General features: G+C 36.3%; 1 protein-coding gene and 1 long non-coding RNA gene across 2 annotated transcripts in view; one reads left to right on the plus strand and one right to left on the minus strand.

Annotated features, from left to right (window-relative positions):
• LOC122834039 (kazrin-like) overlaps positions 1-18,688 on the minus strand; it is a 156,815-nt gene that overhangs the window by 107,759 nt on the left and 30,368 nt on the right. Inside the window, exon 4 of the mRNA XM_044122126.1 lies at positions 13,527-13,684. Coding sequence (XP_043978061.1) covers positions 13,527-13,684 — 158 coding nt within the window. The remainder of the gene's footprint in view (positions 1-13,526; positions 13,685-18,688) is intronic.
• On the plus strand, positions 7,582-8,931 carry LOC122834042. Its single transcript, XR_006371120.1, has 3 exons — positions 7,582-7,646; positions 8,386-8,470; positions 8,597-8,931. It is a non-coding gene; the product is annotated as an uncharacterized LOC122834042 (long non-coding RNA).

The following is an 18,688-nucleotide window of genomic DNA, read 5'->3' on the forward strand; positions in this document are numbered from 1 at the left end:
ATTGATCATAATGACTGTTGGTGAAACCGCAGATTTTAACCAAACTTTTTACAAAGTAAGAAGATCAACGTTTATTTACTTTATACGTACATATAATTAGAAAGATTTCAAATATGGCGTTATGGAGACGGTACAACCGTTAGTAACCATGGAGACGGTGCCGCACCGTCATGTAGCCTAGCATATGAAAAAAGAAAGTTGAACCAACTGGATTGAATTGCTTCAGTTTAATTCAATTAAGTTTAACCAACATAAGATATTAAGCTAAGCTTGACAAGTTTAAGTCAGTCTTACTCAAATCATTTAGTTTACTAATAATAATATTTTTTTTACTTTTTTAGGGCCTTTATTTGAGTCGTTAGACAGGAAAGTGAGTAATGACAGAGAGGGAAGACATGGTCATCAGGCTGGAATCGAACCTGTGACGGCCGTGTTGAGGACTGTGGTCTCCTTCTGTTTACAGCATCACAGAACGCTGGTTGATACAGGATCTGTCACTGATGAAGCTTGACATCAAACTTATGATACGAACATGGAATTGAACTTAAAGTAAAAAGTTCCTCTCAGCTAATTTGTAACTTTTAAGTTAATTCAACACTAAAACCAAACGAATCAAGTGAGATTAATGTAAATAAGTCCATAACATGAACTACATGTACGTTTTAAAGTCTGCTCCGATGTAAGGAGAAACTCTGTTGGAGATATAAATCATGTGGTGTGAATTCATTCCAAGTCGGTAATTTGATCAACACCTCAGGAGGGAGGAGGTTCAGCTCCGTTTGTAAGCTAGCTGTTTCAAACTTTTATAAATACCTCCGTCTGTGAGACACAACCAGCTGTGTTGCGTTCACAGACTAATTATCTCGACTCGAACAAGTAGAAACCATGAATAAACTGGGAAAAACAACTTTGGAAAACAATTTCAGTCGCTCTGTTCAACACTCCCATCCCAACGTCCATCATCGTGGCTCTAATGATTTAGCGACGTAGCTGCAAAGGGTCAATATATCAACTGGTAACCTAATGAGTCCAAACAGAATGAACTCAAAGACAGAAAAAACTCTCCGGGAACTTTACAATTCCTGTTGGCAGAGAAACACACGGATGATAAGAATCCCTCCCTTCACGGTCTGTCAATCTCCTGCATGAACACGTCAATCCTGGACGTTTGCCCGAATGCGCCAGACACAAACAACTCAGGAAGACAAGGCAGCAAAAAGCACAGAGACACCGTCTGTCACTCAACAGGAGATTGACAGAGACGTGGGCTCTTTCATTTTGCCCGATCACCGTCTGAAATTGAGGTGAACACCTTTGATCCGCAGAAAGATGTGTGTAGTGATCTGGATCAGCTCAGAGGTCCCTTAGAAATGTGTGAACCCCAAACAAGCTGCAGAAACGGATGATAGATTATGAATTCACCCTCCACAGAAAAGCTGTTATTCTCTAAATCCGCACTGAGAGAGCATCTGATTCACATAATGAGGGATCATTGTGTGCAAAGGTAAAGAGTCAAGCAATACTTGAACTACTGAGCAAACAACCAGATTAAGTAAGTGGTCTATTTTTAAAGCACCCTTCACAGATTAATAACAATAACACTTCAGACAGCAATTATAAGAAAAGCATCCAGATGAAAACCAACATTATAACAGCTGGAGATAATGTAATGAAGGAGTTTTCTAGCTGAAAGGATCTGAACAGAAGAGTTTTTAAGTACAGAAAACAAACCTTACACCTCAGCCAGCTTCTATGCACCACAAATCTGGAACAAACTTCTAGAAAACTGCAAAAAGCTGAAACACTGAGTTCCTTTAAAGCAAGATTATAATCCCATCTATTTAGAGCTGAATTTAATATTAATGATTTTAACGAAGCCACTTGACAAAATGTTATTGGTTGACTGTCTGATGTGTTTGTGATGTAAACCATTTTGAACTGCCTTGCTGCTGAAATTAACTTGATAGATAAAAACTTAATTGATCATATTCCCTGTCAACAGGAAGCTCACACTTCAGCAGCTTCCCTTGAGTTTAACACTGCAACACAAAAAACATGCTGCAGAAATAACACATCTGTGACTCAAATATTTCAGCATTGATCCAATAATAATGTTTTTATAAGCAGATGCTTCACTCAGCTACGGAGGCCTGGAAACGATTAAACTGAAACAGAAACTTAAGAGAGTTATGCAGCATTTTTCACTCTGATTAATTTGGATAATAATACTCAAATTATTTTCATGTGGTCACTTCAGCCCTTAATATGAAGAAAGAAACAAACCAGAAAGTACCTTTGACCATAAAATAGAGCAAGTTGGATTTAAAAAATTTAATTCACTTAATGGAAACACAAAACTCCTGTTTATTGATAAAACTTGAGTTTTTATGTCCTCTGACAGCAGATGATGAGCCGTCATGGCTGAAAAATACAGCTCTCAAAAAAATTAAGAGACCACTTTAAAATGATCAGTTTCTCTGATTTAACTTTTTATAGGTTCATGTTTGATTAAAATTAACTTTGTTCTTTTATTCTATGAACTACTGACAACATGTTTCTGAAACTGCAAGCAAACATTTAGTTTTTATTTGCAGAAAATGAGAAATGGTCAAAATAACCAAAACGATGCAGAGCTTTCAGATCTCAAATAACGCAAAGAAAATGAGTTTATATTCATTTAGAAACAATAGACTAATGTTTTAACTCAGGAAGAGTTCAGAATTCAATATTTGGTGGAAAAACCAGATGGTTTTTAATAGAGTTCAGTGCAGTGGACTCTTAGTTTTTACCAGAGCTGTATTTTGTATTTACATCTGTTGCCGACGTAGTTTCTAATGTCTTAAGCCTGGACAGACCTGTACATGTGTGATTTTAATAAAAAATTATGTTTGTTCAACATTAGCAGACTATCAAAAGGGTTTTATGCTCCTTTGTAATGGAAACAGCTAATGAGGTCACAGAAAAGTAACGTAATGATGCAGCAGAACAGTGTGAACGCCACTGATTTCAGCACAAATAAACTTTTCACTAAAGTAGCACATAAAAAGTTATTTAAACACACGAGAGAGCTTAATGCATCACAAACATTAATTCTCACTTTTAAACCTGCATAAACAATATTATATATATAAAAAAACAGACAGCAAAATAAGAAACAATACGACTGCAGCTTTTGATGAAAAATCCAGAGGAGATTGATAGCTCTGATAACATTTACATTAATCAACCTCTGGCTGTGTTTGCTGACTTTAATGTAAAAAGTCAGAATAAAGCTTTTTCATTTTTGCACATATTACAGTTGATGGCTTTCCTCAATGACAAGGATTGTTCCTATATGATTTTTGCTGCATCAGAAGTAAATCATGTCAGCCTCATTTCTCGCTTTATGAGAAATGATGCGTCTATGAATCCATTAATAACTCTGTGAATAAAATAAATAAGGTGTTTTACTTTAGAAGGATTTTTCCATAGATTAAAATCTCCACTGTCTTCATGGCTACCACCTATTGTGCACATTGCATGTGAATCTTTCACTGTTTCTCTGGTGTTTCTGGGTGCAAAGCAACACGGAGGTTTTTGACAGACTTGTTAGTAAAAAGGAGAAACTCTGTCTCTTTGAAGTCCCGCCCGCTCCGACAGCATAATGGATGTAACAGTGGAGAGAAGATGTAAAGGATTAGAGGTGGAGTGATTTTCATATAGGCAGGTACCTAAAGGCTGTGAACGAGGAACGAGATGAAAGCAGTGGTTTTCCTCTAACATGTTTCTTTAATAACGGTTTCGTTATTCTCCGAGACAGAAAGATTTCAGAACAAAGACGAAGGGGATCCTGTAAGTGATAAGATGCTTTTCCTGCAGGCAGTCACACTTAAAAAAAAAAAAAAAAACAGGAATTAGATTGATTTCAAGAAGAGGCTACAGTTCCTCAGCAATCTCTTCTTTTTTTTGTATTTTATCTGCTCGTTTATCTTCCTGTGTCTCTCTGCTGGTGTGTCAATAGCTTATCAGATCATTAGGTATGAGATCTGAAAAGATGCATTCTCTCAAGTGCTGCAGAACCCAAATTTTCACTTTTTGGCTCATTAATTCCACCTTTCTGTCTCTGAGCTCATTTAGCTCTAGAGATATTTGGCAAGTCAATAAAAACTTTAAGAAAAGATGAAGACGTGCCCATCCTGCAGCTGGAATCTCGCTGCTGAGGTTTCAGCTTCATATCTCATCTGTCTAATCCCGTGTCTTATCACAGCTCATTTAAAACTCAGTAAAGAATATTTAACAGTCATATATAATGTAATTAGCACAACATTTTACACTTGACTTGAATTCTGTGATGTTTCCTCTAAAATATGATTAAAAGAAGAGTCATTAAACTAATACAATTTGGCCCGTTTCTCCAGATGGTTCTGCTTAGCCGCAAGCTAAATATAGGAATGTAAATCAAAAGTAGTAGTATATTTGATTTGAGCCTCTTGAAAAGCTGCACACAATAAACCCTAATTCAACTTTTACTTATTTTATTTCTGCAGCTGTCATTAACTGAGTCAAACTCGAGGCCCGCGGGCCCATTGCGGCGCGCCGCAGCTTTTTATGTGGCCCTCGAGGTTCTGGACTAATAATTAAACATGGTGTGTTAAAAATTATGTTATCAATCAAATCAATGCAGTTTTTATCTGTTTACTCACAAATTATATCAATTAGTTCCTCCAGTTTCTTGAGAATTCATGTTAAATCAACAAATAATTTTTTTTTGCGCTAATAAATAATTGGGATTTTATTTCAGATGTTTCTCAAAACTGTCAAAAACTTTCTTTCTTACTTGAGACTAGAATAATTTAAATTCTTGTTTCTAATTGCATGAAGAAAATTTCTGATATGATCATGAATTTGATTAAAGGTCACAATAAATTCTGCTAAAAAGATTTAGTGTGAACAGAACATTATCCTCAAGCTTTGCAAACTTAAACTAAACATTTTCCTTAGTAACACAGGAACTCTAGTTTATTCAACTCTTGGAGGTTCGACAGCATTAATAAGAAGTTAATGCATCTTTCACAAACTCACATGTAGGTTCAAAATCTAAAACTGGCTAAATTTACTTAAAGAGTAGAAAATAGCAGAGACTAAGTGCAGATTAAATGATTTACAGTTTGTCTTGCTGTAAATCTTGCTGTAAAGTAAGTTTTGTCTCATTTCAAGTGTAGAAAAATACTTTTACTATAAACTAGACTAAATTGAGGTTTTGTAAAGTGTAAAGTGGCTGCAGGTCACATGTTGCCTGATGAATTTATGCCCGTGATTCATCTGAATATAATTAGTTAATGAACAAGAGAGGCCAGTCATTGAATGTTTGCAGTATATAGATGTTGTTGCTTGAGCTGCCCAGCCTGCAGAGAGCTCCAGCTCACAGTATGCCCTTTTGAAATGAGTAACTGCTAATTAATTCAATGTGGGAAGAGTTTCCTCCACGCTCTTTTTGGTACCTTTTCATTCACATCGACGGAAGCTGTTGGAGGCGATAAAGCAAAAACAGCAAAGCACAAGAAATTCTTCAGCATGATCCTTTCTAGATCCTTTCTGCTAAAACGAGCAGCGAAGGTTTTTGCAGAGCGGCACACGGAGCGAGTTTCGTAAATGTGGTTGCTGACCCTTATAACTGGCTCTTCTGTCGGAGCTGGTCGGCTGCGCACACTGCAAAGACGACTCCAAATCATCACCTGGGCAGAGTCTCTGCTGTCAGCCCACTGTCACTGTCTGAGCTTTTCTGACTTCACAAAGGCACCAAATGAGGTCCAGTGTCCGCCGTTTCACAGCTTCCACACCCACAGAAAACCATTTGATTATTCACCCGAGCATAGCAATGAGCACATGCATAATTCATCTGTGAACATGACGAATGAGGCAATCAATTCGAGGACAGCATTCAGAAAGAGAGCATTTACAATTAAATTTGCAGTGGACATATCAGTGGTAATCTGATGTTTTCTTTAGCTACAGTATCAGGAAATCTGACAGATTATCTACATCCATAAGCAATTTGCACCACAAAACACTGGATGCTGCGAACTGGACTGCTGGCACTTCAGCTGAGAGCGCAGATGTGAAAAGAGTAGAGGATTTAATTTCATATTCCATCTGACAGCAGAAACATGACTCTTCATGGATGCAACCCCCTCTACGTGACGAGAGCCGCTCCTCTACATGGGACAACGCTGCACTTGACTTTGACCCCTTCAGATGTGGAGAACAAAGAAATCTGATTCATAATTTGGCCGCATTATATTCGTTGATGGCTGGCAGGCTGCTGCAGATCGCTTAAAAAAAGAATCTGTAAATGATTACATCTGGAGATTACAACTGGACAATTAGGGTCATCTGGTGAACCTTTTTCAGTTGTTTACCCAAAAAGTTTGATAAGTAAGACCAATGTGAAAAGAGATTATCAGGTTATTAGACCACAGCAGAGCTGTGAGGGTTTGATTCCTGACCTTTGAACCTTTCTGTGCGTCTTCCCCCTTGTCCACCTGACAAGCAAAATTAAAGGCAACAAAAACCTTTAAAATAATCTAAATGCTGACAGTTGCTACAACAACATTATACCATAATTCTGAAAACAAACCAACGCTGGCACAAACAGCTTTAATTTGTGTATATGAGAAAGTAACTTTATAGTCTCAAATAAAATGTAATTTAAAAAAATATTCTCTTTTAGCATAAAAACACCTTGAGGACACAAAATTGAAAAGCATCCAAGTTATACTGATGCACACTGAGACACAGTGATTAGTCGTCTTGCATTCTTAAAATTTCCGGGTTCAATGGACCACAGGGGCCGCTTTTCATTGGCTGATGCCCATTCTGCGTGGTCACGTGGCTGGTCACGTAGATAATTATGTGAAATCAAATTAATTATATCCCAACTTCAGAAGATTTGCCTTTACCTTTACAGAGCTCATTGGTTCCTCCTATCAGTCTGTAGCTTCTCATATTGAGGTCATCAAACCAAATTTCAGATCTACCGTAACTGACTGACACCTGCTGGCCTCAGGTTTGCAACCAGCTTGTGACCGAGAAACCAGTAACCTCCTCCCAGTTGATGACACGAACTTGTTATTTCCTCTGTTCATTGTAGAAGCTGATATATTGTCAAAATCCGGTAGAAATGATGCACTAATGGAGTCATGTTTACATAGAAACAACGCGCCGCGAGGCTTTGCTGTGAGACTTGCGGTCATGTGGGTCGGTTGTGGGCGGCGCTTGGTAAGGTCCATTGGTAAGGTCTATGATGTAATTATTGTGAAGTGATTTTGTCAGCTGAGGTTGTTGAAAATGTGCTAAATAAATAAACCTTGACTTGACTTGAAAACACTTTGTGAAGAAATACTGGAGCAACAATAAAGACATCAACCAGCGTATCCAACAGCATAAAGCCATAAATATAAAGTGGATAAATGTTTTGGGGTTTCCCATCACAAATATACGTAACAGGGTTTTATTTTAACAATATCATAAATGTGAAGTTTGTGAAAAATCTGTTGTTCAGACAGTTGTTGGTGTTTCAAGTTCTGCTATGTGGCAGTTGGTGGTTACCGTAGCAACCAGTAACTGCCAGCTCCTCCCCCTCTTTTCTGTTGCCTTCAGCAACTGTGGTATTTATTAGGATCAGCTGTGTTTTCCTTACAAATATTATCTTTTAACATGTAGTTTAGACAAATTTAATCATATAGAGTGTTTCATGAGTAATTTTGTATGCTTTGTATATGTTTCTTTAATGTTCCTCATTTTAGCTGTGTTTAATTTTACCAATGTTAACTGCTGCTAACTGTTGCTAGCTGCTCATTGGGAGCCATTGCTTTGTACTTTGTTTTTGGTTATGTATTGTATTTTATTTAATGTATAGGAGCAGAAGCTGCTGGACTGATGTTAATCACAAACTTTATTTCCTCTTTTGTTGGAATAGATACAGTGAACCTGAAGTCAACATAAGTTGAACATAGAAGGGTTACTCATGCAGGGAGTGCTCTAAAGTGATGAAAATTTGACAAATTAAATAAGTTAGTTGAATAACTTAACAGAGTATCTTTTAAAATTAAAACCAATTATGACTTCTGTCTAGTTATTATTAAAATAAAAAACAGATGCTTCAGAATAAATCCACAACAAACTACGACTTTGGAAAACAGAAATTATTCTTTATCACTCATTGATTCATTGGGTGGTTATGTCCATATGGAGAGGAGTAGATTTAAAAAAATAATAAAAAAAACAGCATATTTATTACATAATGTGTATTTTGGGAAATTGTACTAGTTCTGTCATTAGTAGATGTCACTAGGCTTACAGCAGATAAATGTCAGAATCTCATTATGACATTTTTTCTCCTGTCAGTTCAGAGTGATAAGCCTCCAGCTGACAGAGCCGGCCGTTTGTCGCCCCATCGAAGTGAAAAACAGGAAACAAGCTGAAGCTGAAGGTTTACAACCCGACATAAACAAACCCAACAGCCAGAGAAATCTGTCAATCTGAGGAGTGTGCTTTATTTTTCCCAACAAGTACAACTTTTTGGTAAGATAATCCGCGCTTCTCCCAATGCTAACAGGAGGAACAGACTGCAGGCTAATAATCTTTCACCTCTGAGCGGAGGTGAAAGCAATGGCCTTTTGCTGAATTTCCTTCCTCTTAATCAATGACACTGCGTCTGAGAAAATATCTCCAGGAGGACGAGGGCAGAGCTGGGCATCCATCATCCACCATGCCGACAGTGCTGGTACAATTGAATCAGTGTGTCGGGATTTATTTAGCATTCATCAAAAAGAAGAAGGAAGTTAAAATAAAGTGACAAATGAGAGTCACTCCTCACTGATCGATTACAATCTCATTTGTGGCGGGGAGAATGGAGGGACACTTCAATCAATATTTCAACTGAATGAACGAATGAAGGGGTTTATATGCCTTAATGCACAAATAAATAACTTTATAAGTGAAATAGAAAGGTGTAAAAGGAGAAATCATTCCTTGTGGCGCTGCACACAGATGTTTTTAGTCTGCTAAGCTGACCTATCTCCAGGCGGAAAGCAAGCAGGTCACCAATCCATTACAGTTCAAACTCACACCTAGGAGCAATTCAGACTCTTCTGTGGAGAAAAAAAACAACTAAAAATTGAAAATTTAAAACTACTCAGTCAGTGTGAGAAGGTCATGATGCCGGTAGCTGAGTTCACAGAGTCACATATTCTTCTCTACGCTTCAGAAACATTCAGTAATTCATAAATGTTCCTCATTCTGCGTGGATTTTCTCTTGCAATCAATAATAAACCAAATGAAAAATGCTGCAGTTTCTAACAAAAGCTTTCATACCTCTTGACCTTTTTGTCAAATTCTGTCACCTCATAACAACAAACTTTAATGTGCAGGGATGAATTCACATCAGTGAAGTAAAAGTAAACTGATTCATGGTTTTTATTACAAACAGAAATGTAAAATGTGTATTTAGTCCAACTCAGTCAAGACATTGAGACAACTTTTGCAGCAAATCTAAACCAGGTTTACACATTTTTCACTTTGCAAACATTCACATTTTTGCCCATTCCTCTTTACAAAACATCATTCAGATTGAACAGAAAGCTTCAATTCGCAAGTCTTTCCACAGTCTTTTGGACTTTGATTAGGCCAATCCAGTGTTCACCAACAATAAAAAAAAATTGACGGGTGATCAAAATTACTTTATTTGTTTCAAATACTCAAATCAAATTCAGTTTATTAAATTGTCATATAAGCAAACTTCAATTAAGTAACTTAATTTGTTCACATGTAAGAAATTAACTCAGGTGTTTTAACTTGGAGCTCCATTCTCTTTTTTCTAGTGTAGCATATTCACTTTGATGCTACACACCAATCTCTAAACACCATGACAATAAAAAGACGACATACATTTCACTCATTAGCAGCAATGAAATGGTTTGAAACAAAATAATTGGTTTTAACCATAAAAAGCAGGTTTATTTTTGTGGATACCTCTAAAATGTTCTGTATTTCAGATTAATGACTGCCAGGTAGCTCCAGTCTCTTTTGGGTTTTATATTGATTCAGAAAACCAATTAATCTTATTTTTAGAGAGACTGAAACTTGAGTTGCATGTTAAGTTTGGATCATAAAGTCCGTTTTTCAGTTTTATTTTTATGCGGGTCTCATATATTATATATTTTTCACTGCATAAATGAGCTGCAGATATTCAGAACGGCTTGTTTTAATGGCCTTTTATACGCTGAAATAAGACTGCGGAGCATGACGATGTCTGCTTTTGTGCAGAAGATTGAAATGTTTCCAATGTATTAAAGTAGCAGCTGAAAACTGAGGCTGAAATGTCCAACAAAATGTGTCTTTTCATTCAAACCCTGCAGTTTACATGTGACTGGTGTCAAGACTAAACAAAAGAGAGCACAAAAAGCTCCGACAAACATTTTGTTCACATTTTAAATTGTAGTGGTTGTAATTATACGTTTCCACTCGGCTGGTTAATTTCTACTTTGACATGATTGTAAATTAATGTGAAAAGCTGCACACCTTCTGTTCACCAAGATCTGCAATTACATATAAATATCTGAGAGAGTGTTTTTCTCCCCTAACGCTGCCCTATGTGAATAACTAGGTTCACATTTATTGCAATTAGCCAATGTTCACCACGGTGGCAGGTTTTAAAAAAGCAGGTGAGCAAGCGGGTCAATTGTTGAAGTGTGACTTTTTTTTTTGGCTGAGAAAGTGAAGCGGCGGGTCATTTTAACATCAACGCATTTTCTGCTCTGAGACAGAAAAACTAGATTATAGATTTGACCAGATTTGTGTTTTTCCATCATTTTCACATCAAGAAGAGGAGAAGAGGGAATTTTATCTTCCTGGTTTGTTGTCTGTGGAATCAACAATTGATTGGGTGAAAGAAAAGAAATCAGATTCAGAAAACGATATTAACAACATCGTTTGTTGTTAATATCTAAAAGGAAATAAAAGGAAATAAAATATCCTTTACTAAAAGGAAATAAAATATCCTCCTCAGATTTCCTCGTTGGACATCTGCAAGTCAAATGTTTGTCCAACTTTTCATGCTTTGCTGAGGAATTTCATGTCTGAATTTATGTACCGCTTGGATTTATCAAACAACTCAATGATAAGAGTTCTGACAACTGCTAGCTGCGTTCTTCTTTTACTTGATTTATTTTATTTTATTTATTTTATAAATATACAGCTCTGGAAAAAATTAAGAGATCATTTAGAATGATCAGTTTCTCTGATTTTACTCTTTATAGGTATACATTTATGGAGAGCCATTTCAGCCAAAATTAAATAAGTAAATGGGAAAAATAAATAAGTAAGTAAATAAATAAATAAATTAGTAATTGGCATTTTTATTCTCATTTCTATTTATTTATTTATACATTTATTTATTCATTTAACCATTTTTCATTGTCCTTGCTTTCTCCATTCCCTCTGCATTCAAGCAAAAAAAAACTTACCAACTTTTCTAAGTTTTTTGCTTTACATTTTATGTTCCGTCTTTGATTTACTTTTATATTATATCATTTTTACTTTTATTGCTTCTGGTACACTTTGTAATGCACCAACTGGGTACCCACTGCTTTTTGAAAACTGCTTCTGCATTTATGTTTTGTCCTCTCTTATCCTTTTATTTATGCGTCTTGCCTTTGCTCTGCAGAACAATTCGAGTTGCACATGTATTTTAAAGATGCTAACAGAGAAAGTTGATTTTTTTATTATCCATAAAAGCAGCATTCTGCAGCAGGCGGTAACAGAGAGAAAAAGTTATTACTTTTGAAAGGATTCTTTCTTTAAGCTCAAAAGATAATTCTGTTCAATCTGTAAGACTATTAAAAGTAGCTGTGAACGGACAGCAGGCAGTCAAGAAGAGAATTAAAAACTAACTTTACAAAGTTCAGCAGCAAATTGTTTATCGCTTCCCTCGGTTCTCACAGAGCTGGGCCGACTTTACTGCGAGAAGTGACTCTCAGTTCAATCTAAAGAAGATGATGCTAATAAAACTTTTAGAAAAAGTATAAACATATATGGAAAAGCTTGTTCTGTTAATGTTTTATTCAGCTCGTTGGAAACTTTCCTATAAATTAATAAAAGTAACTTCTAAAATACAAAGTGTGACATAAAGTTATAAACAAAACTCAAAGCTTTCTTTGTTGTCAATTCCACCTATTTCTGAATAATTTTTAGGGTTTTTTTGTAAGGAAAATGAAAAACCCCCCACAAACTACTCAAATTATTTTAGTTTTCTTTGCTTCTTTTTCACTCTAAATGTATGTAGATGTAAAAGATGAATCAAGTCCAGCAGACAAAACCATTTGATTATTTTTGTCACAACTTTTCTTCCTTTAGACACAAACACAGCAGCTGCAGAAAAAAAATAAGAAAGTCAAAGATATTTTCTGACAGAAATCTTTGAGTAAGATCCGGATCTCTTCAAAACTTTGAGGACTGAATCATTAAGAGTTTATATTAAGAAAAGTGTTTCTAAATCAGCAAGTGGAGATTTAGATTTATGTCGCACTCCTGCAGGTTATAAAACCCTTTGAGACAATTAATCAATTTTCTTAATTTATTAAGAGATGCAAAGTTTTGGTTAACATGTCAGTGATGTAAATGTAAGCTGAAATTAAGAAGAAACGTTGGTGCTTCTTTTGTAATGTAAATAACAGAGAAAAAGAGTCTTTACTTTCTAATAATGGGACTCTTATTTTATTTTATTCATTTTCTCTTCTCTTTTGTTAAAATTACCACCAGTGGAAGTTATTTTTTGTGACACAAACAGCTCTAGTGTTTAAGATGAAAAATATTCCTTCAGGTTGAGAAGTAAGTGAATATATTTGTACACATTGGTGCATTTTCACTTAAATTAATGCTTAATACACTTAAATGTGGGTAAAATGCCTCAGTACAGAAACATTTTATTGCTCTGTAAAGTAGTTTTAGGAGAATCCACTTTTAGAATTAGATGAATAGCCAAACATGAGGTTTATCCACATTTTTGCTCAAACGACAATAAATTTTACGAAAGGCTTTGTGAATTTAACTCAAACAATAATACAATTTTGGAGAGCAACTAATCTTGTATTGTTATAGGTTTGAAGTGAGTATTTTGATTTATTTGAACAGATCTTACAGAGAACTCAAAAATCTGAATTATTCTGGAGAGACAAGTACAATAATTAAAACTTACACTGATTTTAAATAACAAACGTACACGGTTGTACTGGACAGAAAACAAAAAGCAATAGTTTTTGTATCCTTCTGTTGATCCAGATTAGCCGCTATAAATGCAGTATTTGTTTGGGTTTTTAAACTTAGAGACCAACATTAAGTCAAAACTAAACCACAGCATCTTTGTTGAAGTTCCACTAAACTGCCAACTACCCAAAACGAAAAGCATGATTGAAAAACCAGGACTGACTGGTTTATTTGACAGCGTTGGCTGAATTATCCTGCATCTCACTGAGAGAAGGTGTTGTTACCTGAGCGTCCATTAGCAGGTGTCTCATCAGGGTCATGGACTTCCTGAGGGTGTCCCTCTCTCCGGGGATGAAGGCCTCCTCCTCATCAGCCAGACTGCAGGGTCTGGTCACCATGAACTGAGCGATCTGGTCGTTCAGGTTGTTCAGAGACTGGACAGCTGCAAAAAAACAGAAAACACATTAAAAAGCGTCTCTCTTTGCGTCTCTTGTCAAGCTTTTGCCCTTTTCTGGATCAGACTTTAGTGATCTGAGACGTTTCCTCCATCCGTGACAACTGCTCTCCTCAGAATAATCCCTCGTTTGGACAAGACGAGCATTATTAGGCTAAATCAATTACAGAGACTTAGAAATTCACTTTCAGTCCAATATATAATCCGCTGTGTAACGATTAGAGCGGCTGTAATAATGTCTACTGGGTTTTTTTTCGTTCAGACTTCACACAATGCAGCCCTCAGAGCTGGGAAGATATATTTACCCCCCAAGAAGCCAAAAATGTAATAAATCAATTGAATAGGAAAAACTGGACATAAAGCAATTATTTTATCAAAAATTGATTCTAAACTTTAAATTTAGTTTCAGTAATCTGTTTAAACTGTATTTATTAATTCAGCTTTTATTTAATTATATCATAATTTTCGTGCTGTGGCGCACCATTAATTATTATTTTTAATCTGATACCTAAAAAACGTTGCTGGTATTTGATTGGCTAAGCTGACTGTTTAAATTCAGTTCAGACCAATCAGTTTGATTTGAGCGATTTTAGCCCCACCCACTACGAAGGACTGAAATGAAGTGAAACAGAAACGAGGCTGATCAAATCAAAGAAGGAGAATACGGCAAACAAAGAACCGTAATCAAACCCAGAATCAAATAATCAACACAGAACCTGACAAAGAACGCTTTTAATAATGCAATCTACAACAGCAGGGCAGTTTGGGAGTTTAGAAATTAAAGAAACATATTATTTACAACAGAAGTTGTCAAACAATGAATTGTTTAATTTACACAGTAGAGTTTTTCCTCAGTGTCCTTGAGCAAAGCACTGACCCCAAGCTGCCCACTGCTCTGCAATTAAACAGGTGATATATTTCATTAAACTGAGAAAAGGGGCAGGATTAAATCAGTGTTCACTTCTTCCTGCTCCTTTTCAAACAGAAAAGTCGTAGGAAACAAATTATTTTGTTCTTGGTCATGTATGTTTTTCTCTAATCTACTGTTTGTTCTCTTGTTTTTTGCTTTTTAAAAAAAACAAACAAACAAACAAACAAACAAGAAAAACAGGTTTAAAAAAAAACCTGTTTGAATTAAATAAATAAATTAGGTGAATGAGAGTGGTACTATTGAATTGATTCGTGTGTTAAAGTATTTCGATCTGTCATGTGACGAAAAAGCATTTTATTAGTTGGTCCATTTAAGATTTCATGTAATTCCATGAAGGGGTGCACCGATTGCATTTTCCGATTAACGATCTTTTTAAAAAAACCTGAACTGCCAATTCTGATTTTGGCCGATGCAAATTTTATTTTTGTCAGAAATGTTAGAAAGTCACTGAGTTGGCAGCAGTGGGTTGAATATTATTACTGAGAACATGCAGAAATGACCTGGTGGGCCGTCTGTCACAAGAGAGAGCAGATGAGGCTGTGGCTGATTTCTAAGGTAAATATCGGTGGATAAGATCGGGTTCACGTACAAATATCGGTCGATCTCCAGTCTTCCAAAATTAACTCTTACAATCATAGCATTCACTGCAGTGGACAGCCATCTAAAAGTCATTTTCTTGTGTTTCTTGTGGATTTTTATGTTATAAATGCACTGAAACCAGTGGACACCAGTGTAACATATCATACACTGCCAACTACTGGCCATCCACTGCAAGTGCAAGAAAATATTTATTAAATCCAAGATGGCAGACAGATAAAAAAAAACACCTCAGGAACATCTAGTCCCTCCTTCTACCGTTAAAGACAAAATATTGTGACATCAAGTAAAGAACAATACTACTGATGCATTTTCCAAATAACAACTTTGTATTTGGAGAAAATTACAACTCATCACCTAGAAAAAACATATTTTTTTTAGCAATTTTTTCCCCTACCTTTTTTTAATGCCTTAAGAAAATCTAAATCAAAAACAAAAAATCCTGACATAAAGGATCATAATTTATGTATGAAAGAATTGAGGAAATCGACGGCGATAAATCGGTGCACCTCTAATTCATGTGTTCATTATACCATCAAAATGCTCAGAATCCCACATTTCCCTGATGCAAAACATGTGCTCTTCATATGTTGTACATAATTATATGCAGTATATAATTCATGCATTATTTTTTGAGGGCATTACTTTGTTTTTTCTCAGCTCTGTTCAGGCTGAGAGGAGAATTTGGGCAGGAGTGACAGAGTGACTGAGGCAATACGTGAGTCACCAGTGACAGTCAAGGTCGGGATTTATTTATTTATTTTCCCACAGAATTGATCAAAGATTTTTGGCCGCACCTTCCAGGCTTTTCTTAACCTGCAGAAGCTCAGCAAAGGGAGCCGTGTTTACAGGCAGCGAGCAGATAGAGCATCATCCTGCAGATCCAATCAGAGGATGGCGGCGAGGATCAGGAAGGGGGTGTGAAGACATGGGGGTAAACTGTTTACGACAGCAGCTGATGACTGGATGCCTATTTCACATTCAACATTTACAAGGTGGCCCTCTGCAGCCAGAAGATGGCCAAACACTCCAGGTAATGGCATGCTGCTGCTGAAAATGACATGTTGTCAGAGCGAGGAAGCAGGCACTGCCTCCCATTTCAATTTCCAATCTTGAAAGCGTTCTTCCACAAACAGACAGGTGGCTTTTTATGATCAAAACTTTGGCATGACGACCACAAATAGGCCCATGTCAACACACCGAGCAAAATCTGACCACAAAGAAAAAGTCCTGAAAGAAAATTTCAGAACCACACTTGCATTTGCAATAAAGCTTTGCCTCAACCTTGTGCAGATTCCTCTCTGATCAAAGCTCGACTCCAGGTCAGCTGTACGTTTCCAACACTTTCACATTTAATAATCGTGCTGGAACAAACCAGACCAGGCGACAGTGTAAATATCACTGTTCGCCTCGGTTCCCTGAACATTACTGCTCCGGTTCACGCAAACGTTCAGACAATTTTGATTGGGTTTGGTCAGTAGAAGTTCAACATTGTGATTTTTTTATTTAAATAACAGGAAGTGTGAATAAAATTACACAATGAGTTGCCACACCTCGTTTTGTTTGTTTTTGAAGACTTTTAATCCATTTTCTCAGACATCCTGGATTATTACCACTTTTCCCAACAACATTGATATTTTTTTATCTTCATACTGAAGAGACCTACTGAGTTGTTTAGTCTGTGGTGTTGTTTTCAGTGAGGTCAGAGACACATTATTTATTAAGGTAAATAAATGAGCATTACTTTAATAAACTCATTTTCATTTTGGTCCTTATTAGAAATCTGAATGTTCTTAAAGTTGTGCCAGAATCTATTGATAAAACCCATTAAACTGTTAAAATATCAATAAACGTCTGTTTGTTTCTGCATTCAATAAGTGTCTCTTAAAAGGAAATAATCTTAAATATCTTTTCACACTGATCAGTCCATCCAGGATTTTGTGATTGTTTTTGTGGATTTTTGCCATTAAAATCAGTGATTTTGTGGTGTTAATTTAGAAATATTTGTGCTAATGTCTGATGTTAAATGTGACTTTTTTCTTAATCGCCATACTTGACATCAAGTAAGGCTGAGGCAGCAGTCACTTAAACCCAATGTTTTTGGTCAATTTTGAGAAAAATGTGCAGTAAAAATCAGAAAGGAAATGTGGGGATCTGCTGATTTTGCTTGAATTTCAGAGATTTGTGAAAAACTGGAGTAATTTGGCATCTAGAGGGCCACATAAAAAGCTATGGCGGGCCAGATTTGGCCCACAGGCCTCGAGTTTGACACTTGTGGTCTAGAACCTTCAGATTTATTTCCACCTTTGTCTTAATAGCCCAGCCCAGACTAAAACTGGCAAAAATGCTGCCCAAACGTTTTTCTTTTTTACTTATTCAAAACTTTCTAATTAATTAAATTAATCACTTAATTAAATAAATATATTTTAATAGTGTCACTCAAAATACATGAACAATAAGAGCCAAACAAAATAACCACTTTAAGGGTGACCTATTATGCGTCCTTGAATAAGTTAGGCTAGGTGTTTGGGTTATACAAAACACAATCTTTCTTAGCTAATGAGATTTTATTCTCATTGTGTTGAGCTCCTTTCAGAATGAGATGTTTTAGGGCGTCTTGTCACTTTAAATTCAAATGAGCTGCTGCTGGCCACGCCCCCAATTGAACTTTGACTTGTCTGTGAAAATGGCAGCAAACAGATGTGCTATTACACATCTGTTTGAACGTACAGCTGATTTAGTCTGGGGGAGTTCTGCTTGGGTTGCTAGGTAACGGGGCTAGGGCCCTGGCTGGGGGTTGCTAGGTAACGGGGAATGCCTGCCGATTTTGACTTGATTATCGGAGAGGCTTTTGACACGACTCATTAACCAAAAAACATTAACGTATTGTCAGAAAACAGCTGGGTGGGTTGTTCTCAGCACTTGGACTGTTTCTAGAAGCTGAAGAAACCCAAATGAAAGCACAAAAACATGCAAAAAAAACCCTGAATTTTGAATAATAGATCTCAGCTTCTCCTGTTGTACCACCAAATTTTAACACACTTACATTTTAAGTTCAGCCTGCAATGAATCTTGGTATTTGCTGTGCTGTGAAGGATAAGACAGACCAATTCTTCAAACTGAGTAAAAAAGAGGATGGATGTATTTGTGGACCACGTATGGAAAAGCTTTTAAATTTAGACATCGTTGCAACTTAATCAACTTTCTAAAGCAGGCTTTAAAGGTCCCTGAATTTGGATGGAAATAAGCAAAGATTTGATTTAATACCCGAGTTTTTATTTTTTATTTCCTTCTGTTCCAGCACACATCGTCGTATAGTTTATTGATGCTTAAGTCGCCTTGTTCTCACCCAACGACCAATGGAGATTCTCTCTGACTCTGCAGAGATGGATGGATGAAAATAGAGGGATGGATGTATGGAAGATATTTTGAGTCAAAAACAAGTTTAAAAGTTCAAGTTACTA

This window comes from Gambusia affinis, linkage group LG07 (assembly GCF_019740435.1).
Source record: "Gambusia affinis linkage group LG07, SWU_Gaff_1.0, whole genome shotgun sequence".
Lineage (NCBI taxonomy): Eukaryota > Metazoa > Chordata > Actinopteri > Cyprinodontiformes > Poeciliidae > Gambusia > Gambusia affinis.